The sequence below is a fragment of the Scyliorhinus torazame genome, chromosome 14 (genome assembly GCF_047496885.1).
Source record: "Scyliorhinus torazame isolate Kashiwa2021f chromosome 14, sScyTor2.1, whole genome shotgun sequence".
Taxonomy (NCBI): Eukaryota; Metazoa; Chordata; class Chondrichthyes; order Carcharhiniformes; family Scyliorhinidae; genus Scyliorhinus; species Scyliorhinus torazame.
This window is the reverse complement of record NC_092720.1, coordinates 16,901,485-16,917,009: the sequence shown is the minus strand read 5'-3', so window position 1 is coordinate 16,917,009 and position 15,525 is coordinate 16,901,485. Positions and strand designations below refer to the sequence as shown.

Genomic DNA, 15,525 nt, shown 5'->3' with positions numbered 1-15,525 from the left:
TGGCACTGCCTGGGTTCCAGGGTGGCACATCCAGGATAGTCAGGTGGCACCAGCAGTGCCAGGATACCACACTGCCCGGAGGGTAACCACCTGGTGGTCCCCAATCCCCTGGGAGACCCCCGTGAGTGCCTTCCAGCTGGTCGTTGTGGAGACCAGCACTGAACGGCACTTGCCCAAGGTCTCCCAGGGGAAGGGGTTCGATCCCACACCTTGGTTAGATTGTGGGCACACATATTGGAGTGAGGCTGGCTGTCTCGCTCTAATATGCAGATTTCCCAGAAAATCATCCCGCGCACAAGACGGAAGTGGGATCTCCCGGCTTCCACCGGTCGCGATGCACTACGCTGCTTTTCAGGTGCAATGCAACCGATCGATCCCGCCCATTGTATCTGCTCAATCCCTTTTTTTATATACAGGGTGAATTCCTAAATCATGAGAAATGTTTATATAAAATAGCATTGCATAAATAATTGTTGGATGTGGATCCAATCGGCGTTTTCAAAATTAATTTCTCGGATTGCCAATCAGCGGCATACGGCAACACCTTTGCGACTCACCTGCACTTAAAATGGAAGCCGCCCGTCTCGCCCGACCTTCCTGACTCCGGCTGAGTAACCGAAGAAGCAAACACGTTCCTGACTCTAGTTTTCAAGTGTAAAAGGAGCGGAGTGAGGGAGGACAAATCCTCCTTTTACGCCACAAGTTTAAAGGTCCCATTGTAAGGGAGGTGAGTTTCGAAGGTAAATGAATGGTATGTTGGGGCAGTGTCCGGACATCGAGGGAGCTTCAGTTGGGTTTCTCCCTTTAAGGTTATGTTGTTCGGGCAGGTTCCTTTGAAGCCTTTTCAAATGTCCTTTTCCCCATTTTTATCTGCCTTCCCTAAAGACAGCCGAATGGATCATTCATGGGAAATGATGGGAATGGAGTTGAAACATGGCGGAGAAGTGGGGCACATGGTCTGTTTCTGTGCCATTTATTCCACATATTTCCAAGTCATTTTCGCAAGTTTCCAAAGTCACCAAATTGCTGACGTGAAGAACAGATGTTAAATACAAAGCTGAGCCTCAGGGCATCAATCACCATCAAAGGGGGTGGAGACTGTGAGATCTATCCGTCATTAACAGCTAATGCAATTACATTCGGGTTACTCACCTCACTTGGCTTTGGTTGAAGCGTATCTGAGTGAGAAACTGACTCTTCCCAGAGTAAGGTAAGATTAATGGAATATCTCTAATTCATCCTGTTCTTTATGGGTCCCCGAATTTCTTGAAAGTTTTCATCATTGCTGATGAGTCTGAATCCTACTAGGGAACGAGAAAAGGGAGTTGCATCATTCGCTGAAAAGGAAAATGTTAAATGCTATGGGGGAAAAGGCAGAGTAATACGAGGCAAATTGCTCGTGCAGAGAGCTAGAAGTAACCAGCGGGGCAGTACGGTAGCACAGTGGTTAGCACTGTTGCTTCACAACGCCAGGGACCAGTTTCGATTCCCGGCTTGGGTCACTGTCTGTGCGGGGTCTGCACATTCTCCCCATGTCTGCGTGGCTTCCGTCCGGGTGCTCCGGTTTCCTCCCACAAGTCTCGAAAGACGTGCTGTTAGGTAATTTGGACATTCTGAATTCTCCCTCCGTGTACCCGAACAGGCGCCAGAATGTGGTGACGAGAGGCTTTTCACAGTAACGTCATTGCAGTTTTAATGTAAGCCTACGTGTGACGATAACTATTATTATTATTATTATATATGGGCCAAATGGCCTCCTTCTGGGCTGTAACCATTCTATGATTCTATGATTTGGTGATGAATAAAGAACCGGCATTATTAATTTGATTGTGTGGGGTCATCGGGCAAACCTTGACCATAACTGCGCCAGGATTCCAGGTTCGATACCCAGTTTGGGTCAATGTCTGTGCGGAGTCTGCACGTTCTCCCCGTGTCTGCGTGGGTTTCCTCCGGGTGCTCCGGTTTCCTCCCATAAATTCCAAAAGACGTCCTGTTAGGTGAATTGGACATTCTGAATTCTCCCTCTGTGTACCCGAACAGGCACTGGAATGTGGCGACTAGGGGATTTTCACAGTAACTTCATTGCAGTGTTAATGTAAGCCTATGTGTGACGATAAATATTATTATTATTATTATAGATGGGCCAAATGGCCTCTTACTGGGCTGTAACTATTCGATGATTCTATGATTTGGTGATAAGTAAAGAACCAGAATTATTAATTTGACTGTGTTTGATCATCGGGCAAACCTTAACCTAACAGGATTGGAATTTGACATTAAGTTGGTGTCTCACCTCCACAACCCAAAGATGTGCAGCGTAAGTCAATTGGCCACGCTAAATTGCCCCCTAATTGGAAATTTGTTTTCAAAAGGTTAGAGATTGTACCTCCACCCTGAGGAGAAGGCAGAGATTGAATTCCAAAGATCTGCCCACACCCTATACTCAGAAAAGCAAGCGGAAACTCAGCCACATAAGAGTCAACAGTAGTTTTCTGCTTTCTCCATGTTAGCAGCGTTACAATCCCAGTCGATTTTATAACTGGACGGGCAGATCCCAGAATAGAACCCTTAGTCAAAAGATTATGTCTTTTACATTTTCCTTAGAAAACATGGAGGAGCAGTCACAGGACCACAGGGAAAAAACAATTGTTAAACATGAAAGGTTGGAGTATTCTACCCCTTAACCCCCCCCCCCCCTTAGCTGAACAAAAACACAGAGATTTTAAGATTAACATCAATTACAAAGTACATCATGAGCTGCATCAGTTTCAGAAACAAGGTTCCTTTAAGGACATAGATTGGCTGTTCACAAAAACAGTCTGCCCTGAACCGAAGTTCGTGCCTATGGATTTCTCCTCAGAATCCCCCCTAGATGGCAGTCACAAGAAATGTTCCAAGCACCACTCCATAAAACACCACAATTTAACATCTTCTTTGCCCACAATGCATTGCGCCAGCGGTTTGCATTCCCAACTCCAGTCCAGGTTTTCCAAATTACTCTTTCAAGTAAAGCTTCCGATCCACTTTTAACAATGGATCCAGTATGCAGTTTTTACACCTCCTCTTCAGGAGTTCATGATCTTGACTGCTTAACAAACTGTTCACAATTGTTTTAACTCTCAATTCCCAGACTATTAAAGTGGCATCAGACTTTTGATTTACATTTGAATTCCATCTTCCCAGTTTTGCTCTGGTTACTGCTGCTGTCTCTTTCACTCACACTAGAACAAAGCACAAAGAATAAAGAAATGTACAGCACAGGAACAGGCCCTTCGGCCCTCCAAGCCCGTGCCGACCATGCTGCCCGACTAAACTACAATCTTCTACACTTCCTGGGTCCGTATCCCTCTATTCCCATCCTATTCATATATTTGTCAAGATGCCCCTTAAATGTCACTATTGTCCCTGCATCCACCACCTCCTCCAGTAGCGAGTTCCAGGCACCCACTACCCTCTGCGTAAAAAACTTGCCTCGTACATCTACTCAAAACCTTGCCCCTCTCACCTTAAACCTATGCCCCCTAGTAATTGACCCCTCAACCCCGGGGAAAAGCCTCTGACTATCCACTCTGTCTATGCCCCTCATAATTTTGTAGACCTCTATCAGGTCGCCCCTCATCCTCCTTCGTTCCAGTGAGAACAAACTGAGTTTATTCAACCGCTCCTCATAGCTAATGCCCTCCATACCAGGCAACATTCTGGTAAATCTCTTCTGCACCCTCTCTAAAGCCTCCACATCCTTCTGGTAGTGTGGCGACCAGAATTGAACACTATACTCCAAGTGTGGCCTAACTAAGGTTCTAAACAGCTGCAACATGACTTGCCAATTCTTATAATTAATGCCCCGGCCAATGAAGGCAAGCATGCCGTATGCCTTCTTGACTACCTTCTCCACCTGTGTTGCCCCTTTCAGTGACCTGTGGACCTGTACTCCTAGATCTCTTTGACTTTCAATACTCTTGAGGGTTCTACCATTCACTGTATATTCCCTACCTGCATTAGACCTTCCAAAATGCATTACCTCACATTTGTCCGGATTAAACTCCATCTGCCATCTCTCCGCCCAAGTCTCCAAACAATCTAAATCCTGCTGTATCCTCTGACAGTCCTCATCGCTATCCGCAATTTCACCAACCTTTGTGTCGCCTGCAAACTTACTAATCAGACCAGTTACATTTTCCTCCAAATCATTTATATATACTACAACAGCAAAGGTCCCAGCACTGATCTCTGTGGAACACCACTGGTCACAGCCCTCCAATTAGAAAAGCATCCTTCCATTGCTACTCTCTGCCTTCTATGACCTAACCAGTTCTGTATCCAGCTCACCCCTGACCCCGTGTGACTTCACCTTTTGTACTAGTCTACCATGAGGGACCTTGTCAAAGGCCTTACTGAAGTCCATATAGACAACACCCACTGCCCTACCTGCATCAATCATCTTAGTGACCTCCTCGGAAAACTCTATCAAGTTAGTGAGACACGACCTCCCCTTCACAAAACCTTTCTTTTTGACGAGGCCTACAATATCTCTCGTTATTCAAGGTTCCCGAAAATTGCCGTATTTATCCTTCTTCCTCACAGGAACATGCCGGTCCTGAATTCCTTTCAACTGACACTTGAAAGCCTCCCACATGTCAGATGTTGATTTGCCCTCAAACATTCGCCCCCAATCTAGGTTCTTCAGTTCCCGCCTAATATTGTTATAATTAGCCTTCACCCAATTAAGCACATTCATCCTAGGACCACTCTTATCCTTGTCCACCAGCACTTTAAAACTTACTGAATTGTGGTCACTGTTCCCGAAATGCTCCCCTACTGAAACATCTACCACCTGGCCGGGCTCATTCCCCAATACCAGGTCCAGTACCGCCCCTTCCCTAGTTGGGCTGTCCACATATTGTTTTAAGAAGCCCTCCTGGATGTTCCTTACAAACTCCGCCCCATCTAAGCCCCTGGCACGAAGTGAGTCCCAGTCAATATTGGGGAAGTTGAAGTCTCCCATCACAACAACCCTGTTGTTTTTACTCCTTTCCAAAATCTGTCTACCTATCTGCTCCTCTATCTCCCGCTGGCTGTTGGGAGGCCTGTAGTAAACCCCCAACATTGCGACTGCACCCTTCTTATTCCTTATCTCTACCCATATAGCCTCACTGCCCTCTGAGGTGTCCTCCCGCAGTACAGCTGTGATATTCTCCCTAACCAGTAGCGCAACTCCGCCACCCCTTTTACATCCCCCTCTATCCCGCCTGAAACATCTAAATCCTGGAACGTTTAGCTGCCAATCCTGCCCTTCCCTCAACCTGATGTACAGGTCAACCCTCTCTGTAATGGCAACAACATCATAGTTCCAAGTACTAATCGAAGCTCTAAGTTCATCTGCCTTACCCGTAATACTTCTTGCATTAAAACATATGCACTTCAGGCCACCAGACCCGCTGTGTTCAGCAACTTCTCCCTGTCTGCTCTGCCTCAGAGCTCCACTGTCCCTATTCCCTAGTTCTCCCTCAATGCTGCTCCTTCCCTTGAATTCTCCTGAACAATACCTTGGCCTTGAAACTGTCTCCACCACACTTCCAGGCAATGCATTCCACATCCAAACCACTAGCTGTGTGAAATTTCTTTTTATCACGTCATACTTGCTTCTTTTTGCAAATCATCTTAAATCTGTGGCCTCTTGTTTTTGATCCTCTTCTGAGCAGGAGCAGTCAGCTGGATTTTCCGTCAACGGGATCCTCTGTTGTGCCAGCAGCGTACTCAGACCCTTGGATTGCCCAATGGCGTAGGGGTGCCCACAGTGGTTAAACCCATTGGCTGCCTGCTGGGCGGGGGTGCGCTGATCCAGAAAATGGGTGTGGCGGGACGGAGAATCCTGCCCAGCTTCTCCCTATCTACTCCGTCCAGCCTCCTCATGATTTTGAACATCTCCATCAAATCTCCTCTTGGCTTTTTTCTCTCGAAGGAGAACAGTCCCAGCCTCTCCAATCTATCCGCATACTAAAAGCTTCTCATCCCTAGAACCATTCTTGTACACCTCCTCTACACTCTCTCCCATGCATTCACAATCTTTCTGTAGCATGGCACCCAGAACTACACACACTATTCTATGTCTAACTGGTGTCTTGTTCTTGTACTGTGCCCCTACGGTTTGGTAGCATGGGGCGGTACGGTAACACAGTGGTTAGCACCGTTGCTTCACAGATCCTGGGTCCCAGGTTCGATTCCCGCCTTGGGTCACTGTCTGTGCGGCGTTTGCACGTTCTCCCCGTGTCTCTGCGTGGGTTTCCTCCGGGTGCTCCGGTTTCCTTGCACAGTCCAAAGATGTGCAGGTTAGGTGGATTGGCCATGCTAAATTGCCCCTTGGTGTCCAAAAAGGTTAGGTGGGGTGGGGTTACTGGGTTACGGGGACAGGATAGAGGTGTGGGCCTAGGTAGGGTGCTCATTCCAAGAGCCGGTGCAGACTCGATGGGCCGAATGGCCTACTTCAGCACTGTAAATGCTATGTTTCTATGTTAGGTGTGGCTACTGGGTTACGGGGTTAGGGTGAAGATGTGTGCTTAAGTAGGTGCTCTTTCCAAGCGCCGGAGGCACGGTGGGTCAAATACACTGTAAATTCTATGATTCTCTGATTAATAAGCCAGAATACTATTTGTCTCCACAAACTTTGAAATTGTCAATGCTTCTACCAATCAGAGTTCACTTGCCAACTAATCAGCACACTCCTCCCATGCAGCGTAAATTGTTGTTTACTTTAACATTGTTTACCTTGTCCAGATGATAGAAAATGAACAGTTTTGTTAATATGTTGCCCTTTTCAGCAACAACTAAATGTTTTCCCTTCCACTGCCCCACTGGCAATACCTTTGATGTTTGTACGGGAAGAATGTTGCTAAGATTTCTTTTGCGTGGGCAGTCGCATCTCACAGTCGCATCCGCCATTGTTGTAATCCAGAGGCTAACAGAAACTTTTGCTTGGACCTCATTTTTCCAAATAAATCAAAATACTTCTGCTTCTGTATCACTGTATTTCACTGAGAATTGTGTCGTACTTAACAAAGGCAAGTTGAGATATGGAAATGAAGATTGGTTTACAAATCGGAAAAGACTGATTTACTCTACTCTAACTTTCAGACAGTTGCGGTGGAAATGGCTGACATGGTGAAGAATGGTGGAAATGTCTTTGCACCAAACCAACTCCCACCGGCCAGCGGCCCACAGTTGGTGCAATACGTGGAAAACGGTCCTCAGATCCAACCCATAGCTGCAGTGGTCAATCAGAATAATTCTGGTGTCCAGGAGATGCTGAAAGGAAAACTCAAAGCCCTGGGTGTAAGTGCACTTCTCAAATGTGGGAAAAATTGTTCATATTTCATCGCAATGCGGATCAGAACAAAAACAAAAGGGTTAATGTAGCAATATAAAATGGTATTGATGTGGCTGACAGAGCTTTGGGTTTGATAAAACTGCAGGAGATTACTCAATGGGGAAGAAAATGATTATGTTACAATATTTGTAATCCAATGGCCTGGATTAAAGGTCTAGAAGCAGGAGATGAAATCCCACTATGGTCATTGAGGAATTAAAATCCAATTAAATATATCTGGGAACAGTAATGATTGTGATATAATTAACCACGAGATGGTGTTAATGCAGAACTATATAAAGATCTGATTCACGTGCTTCTGGGAGAAGGCTGGAGAAGACTGAGAGGAAAGTATAGGAGTAGTGAGAGAGTGTACAGTACAGTTGTAGTTAGAGTATAGAGACTAGTGTTAGCAGAGCGTAGATTGTAGATTACTAGATTATTGTTTACTATAGGAGTAAGTGGTCGCGCAATAATAAGTAGTGTACATAAAAGTTAGCTGTGTTAATGAGCTTAGCTTCTGTGGTCTTTGTGAACACTACAACATCCATCCTGATAACAGAATCGCAAAGAATATCACATGGTACCAGGAGTATGTTCCTAAAAGTAAGCAGTGGAGTTTAGAAAGTGAGGTTAGCTTCCAAGAAGAAAAGAATAAAAATCTATACAGGACACAGATCTCAAAGACAGCACCAAGCGACTGATCATAAAATGGAAGCTCTGAAAAAGCCAGAACACATCAGGACGACCGGTCAACTAAATCTAAACTGGAAAAATTTCAAACAGCAATCTGAAAGATTTTTATCTGCCTCCTCGTTAGAATCAGCTCCTGATCATCAAAAAAATCACGCTCCTCCTCAATTTGGCTGGACCGCAGGCATTAGAATTATTTAATTCCTTTGAAATCATCGACAGTGGGGATAAGAAAAAATTTGAACGTGGCATTGAAAAATTCGATGTTCATTGCAAAGTGCAGGTGAATGAAACATACGAGCGCTACATGTTCAGCAAAAGGCTGCAGTGAAAAGGAGAATCGATAGATTTGTTTATAGCTGATTTAAGACTGAGAGCGCAGTCCTCTAATTTTTCCTCCATTGCGGATTCAATGTTGCAGGATCAAATAGTGTTTGGTATATATGATGAGCAATTGCGAGAAAGATTACTAAGAAGACTGATTTTGCCGTTAGAAGGAGCCATAAACCTTTGCAAGGCCAGTGAGCACGCCACAAACGAATATGCAGAGTTCAGGGCTAAAGAAAAAAGCGCAAACTCGGGAAACGTGGCCGGCGCCATTAACTCTGTGGCACAGTTCAGAGGACAGCACGGCACTGATGGTGGCCATTTTGAAAATGATTGACGTGCACACGCTGTGGCCACGCCCACTACAGAAAAAATTGTCCTGCGAATGGAACAAAATACTCGCGATGCAGCAAGTTTCATAGAATTTACAGGGCAGAAGGAGGCCATTCGGCCCATCGGGTCTGCACCGGCTCTTGGAAAGAGCACCCTACCGAAGCCAACACCTCCACCCTATCCCCATAACCCAGTAACGCCACCCAACACTAAGGGCAATTTTGGACACTAAGGACAATTTATCATGGCCAATCCACCTAACCTGCACATCTTTGGGCTGTGGGAGGAAACCGGAGCACCCGGAGGAAACCCACGCACACACGGGGAGGACGTGCAGACTCCGCACAGACAGTGACCCAAGCCAGGAATCGAACCTGGGACCGTGGAGCTGTGAAGCAATTGTGCTATCCACAATGCTACCGTGCTGCCCCTTCAATCATTTTGCCTCAGAATCCCGTTTACTTCAGCGATACCAGCAAACAACTCAAAAAATTAGTTCCATAGATGTAAAAAGGTGCAGAGTATTCAAAATGCAGGACCTGAAGAAAAAATGTTAACTTCAAATGAAATGAAAATCACTTATTGTCACAAGTAGGCTTCAAATGAAGTTACTGTGAAAAGCCCCGAGTCGCCACATTCCGGCACCTATTCGGGGAGGCTGGTACGGGAATTGAACCGTGCTGCTTTCAAAGCTAGCGATTTAGCCCTGTGCTAAAACAGCCCTTCCAGACCAGTTTTCTCTGCAGGATAACTTCATGATAGAAACGATAACCGGAGTTAATGCACTGGACACTGAAGATGGAACAATATTTCAACTCCCTGATTTAATTATAGATTGGATTGTAACACTTAATATTAATGGGTCTGCTGTTCCATTCAAGCTGGATACGGGTGCACATGCAAATTTAATCACAAAGGCAGATCTAAAACAAGTGAACAAGATTCCAAGAATTTAAAAATCAACTTGTAGGTTGACAGACTACAACGGGAGTGCAATAGTGACCAAAGGTTCCTGCTACCTCACGGTACAGAATGGTGATATCTGTATGCCATTGGAATTTGAAATTATGGATGATACAAAGTCACCACTAATTGGGGTAGATGCATGCATAAAATTGAATTTGGTACAAAGATTGCACACAGCCAGAAATGTTAATGGCTCACTCAATGATAGAATTGAGGAAATATTGAGCAACTTCAAGCCTGTCTTTAGTGGAATGGGCACCTTACCATTCATGTAAAGTATTAAACACAAAAATGATGCTAAGCCAGTGATACGTGCGCCCAGAAGAGTGCCAGCGCTATTAAGGGACCGTCTGAAGGACGAGTTAGATAGAATGCAACAATGCGATATCATATCGAAGGTGACTGAGCCGACAGACTGGATAAGCTCGATGGTGTGTGTGCGTAAATCAAATGGGGACTTAAGAGTATGTATCGATCTGAAAGATTTAAATAATAACATAAGAAGAGAACACTATCCCATACCTAACAGAGAAGAGATAACAGCAGAAATGGCGCATGCCAAGTATTTCACGAAATTGGACCCTTCCGAGGGATTCTGGCAACCATGTCTGGATAGCAGAAGCTAAATTGTGTACCTTTAACACTCCCTTTGGCCGATATTGTTTTAACCGATTACCTTCGGCATAATATCAGCTTCAGAGATCTTGCACCGTGCGATGGAGACAATCATTGAAGGAAGACCAGGTGTTCGTGTATATGTAGATGATGTGATTATATGGTCCAGTGTCCGGAAGAACACTGTGAGAGGCTTACGAAAGCCGTAACAAGAGTTAATTCCTATGGTTTGAAGCTGAACAGAGAAAAGTGCCATTTGGCATCCAGAAACTAACATTTCTTGGAGATGTCATATCAAAAAAGATCAGGCTAAAATTCATGATGTCATATCAAAAAAGATCAGGCTAAAATTCATGATGCCATATCAAAAAAGATCAGGCTAAAATTCATGATGTCATATCAAAAAAGATCAGGCTAAAATTCATGCCATTGGTCAGATGCCAATACCGACGGATAAGAGGCAATTCTACGGATGCTGGCCGTAGTTAATTTTATGGGCAAATTTATTCCCAATCAGTCCAGCAGAACAACAGCTTTAAGAAATCTGATTAAAAAGAAGGTTGAATTTCTGTGGACAACTCAGCACGCAGCTGAGTGGCAAGACATGGTGACTGAAAGTGGCAAGAAATAGTCACTAACTACAGCTCCGGTCTTAGCATTTTTTGATTCCACGAAGGAAACAAAAATATCAACGGATGCCAGTCAGTTTTGTTACAAAAAGGAGAACATAATCTATGGATGGGATGCGTATGCATCTCGTGCTGACTCCGACAGAGCAGAGAAATGCACAGATGAAGAAAGAATGCCTAGGTCTGTTAACGCGCCGTAAACAAGTTCCATTACTATGTGTATGGCCTGCCGCACTTCATTGTGGAAACAGATCATCATCCTCTGGTCAACATAATAATAATAACCTTTATTGTCACAAGTAGGCTTACATTCACACTTCAATGAAGTTACAATCCCCTAGTGGCCACATTCCGGTGCCTGTTCGGGCACACAGAGGGAGAAATCAGAATGCCCTATTCACCTAACAGCACGTCTTTTGGGACTGTGGGAGGAAACCGGAGCACCCGGAGGAAACCCACACAGACACGGGGAAAACGTGCAGACTCCGCACAGACAGTGACCCAAGCCGGGAATCGAACCTGGGACCCTGGTGCTGTGAAGCAACTGTGCTAACAACTGTGATACCATGCCGCCCATATATGTAATTGACACATATGAATTGGAAAGCGTTAAATCACTCAACTGAATCGAACTCCCAAAAGCTCAAGGGTCCTTCCTGCTGGTAATTCTGAAGCCTTTTCCCTCAAGGTAAAAGAGAAGGTGCAAGAAGAAAGGAGAGATCATGGAAAGTTAACTGTGAGGGTACAGTGTTCAGGTGGCCTATATAATAAATCCGTCCTGAACCAATATGGAATTCTTATCAGAGAGGACACTGGTTAACCGGCGTGGAAATTGGAAAAATGTTACGCTGCCACATTAGAGCGAGCTCTTAAGATTTTGGGATTAGGGAAGGTTATCCAGGTAATGAAGAGAGTCCTTCACTTTGCATCTGACTGGTGCCTCACCTGAATTAGGAGTACATAACAGTGACACTGACACCAACATCCCTCACCACAATCAACAATCAAAATCACAAGAATTATCAGGCAAATAAAGAAGACATGAGCATAAGTACTGAAGGATGAAAATAAACCAAAATAGGATGGGTGAGGATAAGCGAAATGAGATAGTGCAGTAGGAGATTAAGACCAATGAAACTAGCTACTAGGTACAATAATAAAGAAAGTTCTCAATGACATGTTATTGAGACTTCAGCGTATGATGATGGAACTACATAGATACAACTTCACTTTAGTCTATACCCCGGGCAAAGAACTAGTTGTAGCAGGTGCATTGTCAAGAGCTACGAGTTACAATGATGAGAAAGCATCGGAAGTAGTACTCAATGTGGAAGCACTTGCCACATTTGTGGCAGACATGGTACCTGTGGCTGATGCAAAGCTAAGTTTAATACGGGGTGAAACTGAAAAAGACACAATTCCTCAACGGGTGATCAAAAACCTAACAGAAGGATGGACTAACGGCAGTTGCAACAGTTTTCGAAGTGTCAAGGATGACCCGACTCTTATAAATGGATTCCTGTTGAAAAGAGGCAGAATTGTAATACCGTCCTGTCTACGAAGAAGTATTCTGGAAAAGTGCATCAAGGAATAGAGAAGTGTCGCAGACGTGCCAGAGAGTCAGTGTACTGGTCGGGCATCAATAGCGATGTTGGCAAGAGTGTTGTGTCTGTCAAACACATCAACAATCCCAGTGTAAGAAACCTTTGTTGCAAGTGAGATAGTCACAAACCCATGGTCAAAGGTTGACCTGTTCTATTTCAGAGAGAATGATTTGTTTAATAATCATTGATTACTATTCCAATTATCCTGAAGTCATAAAGTTGTCAGATTTGGCTGCTCACTCAGTCATAAGAGCGGCAAAGCCTGTGTTTGCTCGAAATGGAATTCCATTAAAAGTCGTGACGGATAATGGACCCTGTTTCAGTAGTTGGGAATGGTTGTCATTTGCAGAAGGATGCAACTTCCAACATGTCACCTCTAGTCAATTATATCCCCAATCCAATGGGAAAGCCGGGAAAGGAGTTGGAATAGTCAAACAACTGTGCAAAAATGCACTCGCTGATTAAAAAGGATTTTTCGCCAGCGCTGTTACGCTACAGAGCTATTCCTTTGTCGTCTGCCTGCCATAACAATTCCAAACATGGATGAGCAGTTAATACATGAAAAATAAAGCAACAGCATTGCAAGCAAAAAGCAGACTATGACAGGCATGCAAAACAATTACTGCCACTGAAAGAAGGAGATGTCGTCAGGATACAAAATCCAGATGGTCGTTGGTTGGACATTGCAACGGTGTTTAATGAGGTTGCACCACGATCATATGTGGTACAAACTGTGGCTGGACTGATGTTTTGTAGAAATTGACGAGCATTGTTCAAAGTAAAGAATTTGCTGCAGTTTCCAGAGCCAACTATAAAAACCCAAACACCATGTTTTGTAACATTGACTTATCAACAGCGTTGTTATCAAATAGACATAAGGAACACACAACAGACAATTCCAAAGACACTGCAAGCGCATTGAGAAGGTCAGAAAGGACAAGAAAACCACCTAATCGACTGAACATGTAAAACACGGAAGACTGCAACTCTGTAATTGCAATTGTGATATGTGATATAACATTATGCAGCAACTGTATGAACTCATTCTCGTTAATGTATGTAAAAAAAGTTAGAAAGAATTTCAAACATTTCTCTCAAAGAAAGGGGGATGTGATATTATGTGAAATGTTCAGAAAACAAAGATGTTCAAAGACAAAGGGTTAATGTCATATCATAATTAACTACTCTATGGAGCTGGATGCAGAACTATACAATGCACTGACTCAAGGGCATCTGGAAGAAGGCTGGAGAAGGCTGGAGAGGAGCAGTAAGAGAGTGCAGTGTACAGTTATAGATAGAGTGTAGAGACTAGTGTTAGTCGAGAGTAGATTGTAGATATCAAGATTATTGTTTACTATAAGAGTAAGTGATCAAGCTTCAATAAGCAGTGTAAATAAAAGTTAGCTTTGTTAATGAACTTAGCTTCTGTGGTCTGTGTGACACTACAACATCCATCCTGTTAACAGAATCACAAAGAACACCACAATGATTACCATGAATTTACTGGATTTTCATAACCACCCTCGGGAACAGAGTGCCTGCCTTTCTTCCACGGCATCCAGCAGGCTGTGGAATTCCGCATCGGCGCAACGGGGTGCCGCTCTTTGGGTTACATTTTGTTGGCTGGAGTGGCTGTGGGTGGGGAGTGGATTGCTGATAATAATAATAATAATAATCTTTATTAGTGTCACAAGTAGGCTTACATTAACACTGCAATGAAGTTACGTGAAAAGCCCCTAGTCGCCACACTTCGGCGCCTGTTCGGGAACACAGAGGGAGAATTCAGAATGTCCAATTCACCTAACAAGCATGTCTTTCGGGACTTCTGGGAGGAAACCGGAGGAAACTCACGCAGACACGGGGAGAACGTGCAGACTCCACACAGACAGTCACTGCAGGGATCCCCTGCGGTCGTTCCCCTGAGAAACAAGTATACCGCTTTGGATACTTGTGGGGGGGACGACTTACTAGGGGTAAGCCATGGGGTATGGGCCTCTGGCACGGAGTCTGTCCCTGTTGCTCAGAAGGGAAGGGGGGAGAGGAGCAGAGCATTAGTAATTGGGGACTCGATAGTCAGGGGCACAGATAGGAGATTTTGTGGGAGCGTGAGAGACTCGCGTTTGGTATGTTGCCTCTCAGGTGCAAGGGTATGTGATGGCTCGGATCGTGTTTTCCGGGTCCTTAAGGGGGAGGGGGAGCAGCCCCAAGTCGTGGTCCACATTGGCACTAACGACATAGGTAGGAAAGGGGACAAGGATGTCAGGCAGACTTTCAGGGAGCTAGGATGGAAGCTCAGAACTAGAACAAACAGAGTTGTTATCTCTGGGTTGTTGCCCGTGCCACGTGATAATGAGATGAGGAATAGGGAGAGAGAGCAATTAAACACGTGGCTACAGGGATGGTGCAGGCGGGAGGGATTCAGATTTCTGGATAACTGGGGCTCTTTCTGGGGAAGGTGGGACCTCTACAGGCAGGATGGTCTACATCTGAACCTGAGGGGCACAAATATCCTGGGGGAGAGATTTGTTAGTGCTCTTTGGGGGGGTTTGAACTAATGCAGCAGGGGCATGGCAACCTGGATTGTAGTTTTAGGGTACGGGAGAATGAGAGTATAGAGGTCAGGAGCACAGATTTGACGTTGCAGGAGGGGGCCAGTGTTCAGGTAGGTGGTTTGAAGTGTGTCTACTTCAATGCCAGGAGTATACGAAATAAGGTAGGGGAACTGGCAGCATGGGTTGGTACCTGGGACTTCGATGTTGTGGCCATTTCGGAGACATGGATAGAGCAGGTACAGGAATGGATGTTGCAGGTTCCGGGGTTTAGGTGTTTTAGTAAGCTCAGAGAAGGAGGCAAAAGAAGGGGAGGTGTGGCGCTGCTAGTCAAGGGCAGTATTACGGTGGCGGAGAGGATGCTAGATGGGGACTCATCTTCCGAGGTAGTATGGGCTGAGGTTAGAAACAGGAAAGGAGAGGTCACCCAGTTGGGAGTATTCTAT

At 44.9% G+C, this 15,525-nt stretch overlaps 1 protein-coding gene across 2 annotated transcripts in view; it reads left to right on the top strand.

The window, feature by feature from the left end:
* The first annotated feature begins 649 nt into the window (after positions 1-649).
* LOC140389253 (membrane-spanning 4-domains subfamily A member 8-like) overlaps positions 650-15,525 on the top strand; it is a 35,379-nt gene continuing 20,503 nt past the window's right edge. The window contains exons 1-2 of one of the 2 annotated variants that reach the window (XM_072473432.1): positions 650-727; positions 7,132-7,329. In XM_072473432.1, the coding sequence (XP_072329533.1) occupies positions 7,147-7,329 (183 nt within the window). In that variant the 5' untranslated portion in view covers positions 650-727; positions 7,132-7,146. Of the gene's footprint in view, positions 728-1,148; positions 1,211-7,131; positions 7,330-15,525 lie in introns of those variants that run through there. The other variant, XM_072473431.1, reaches the window with a different exon arrangement.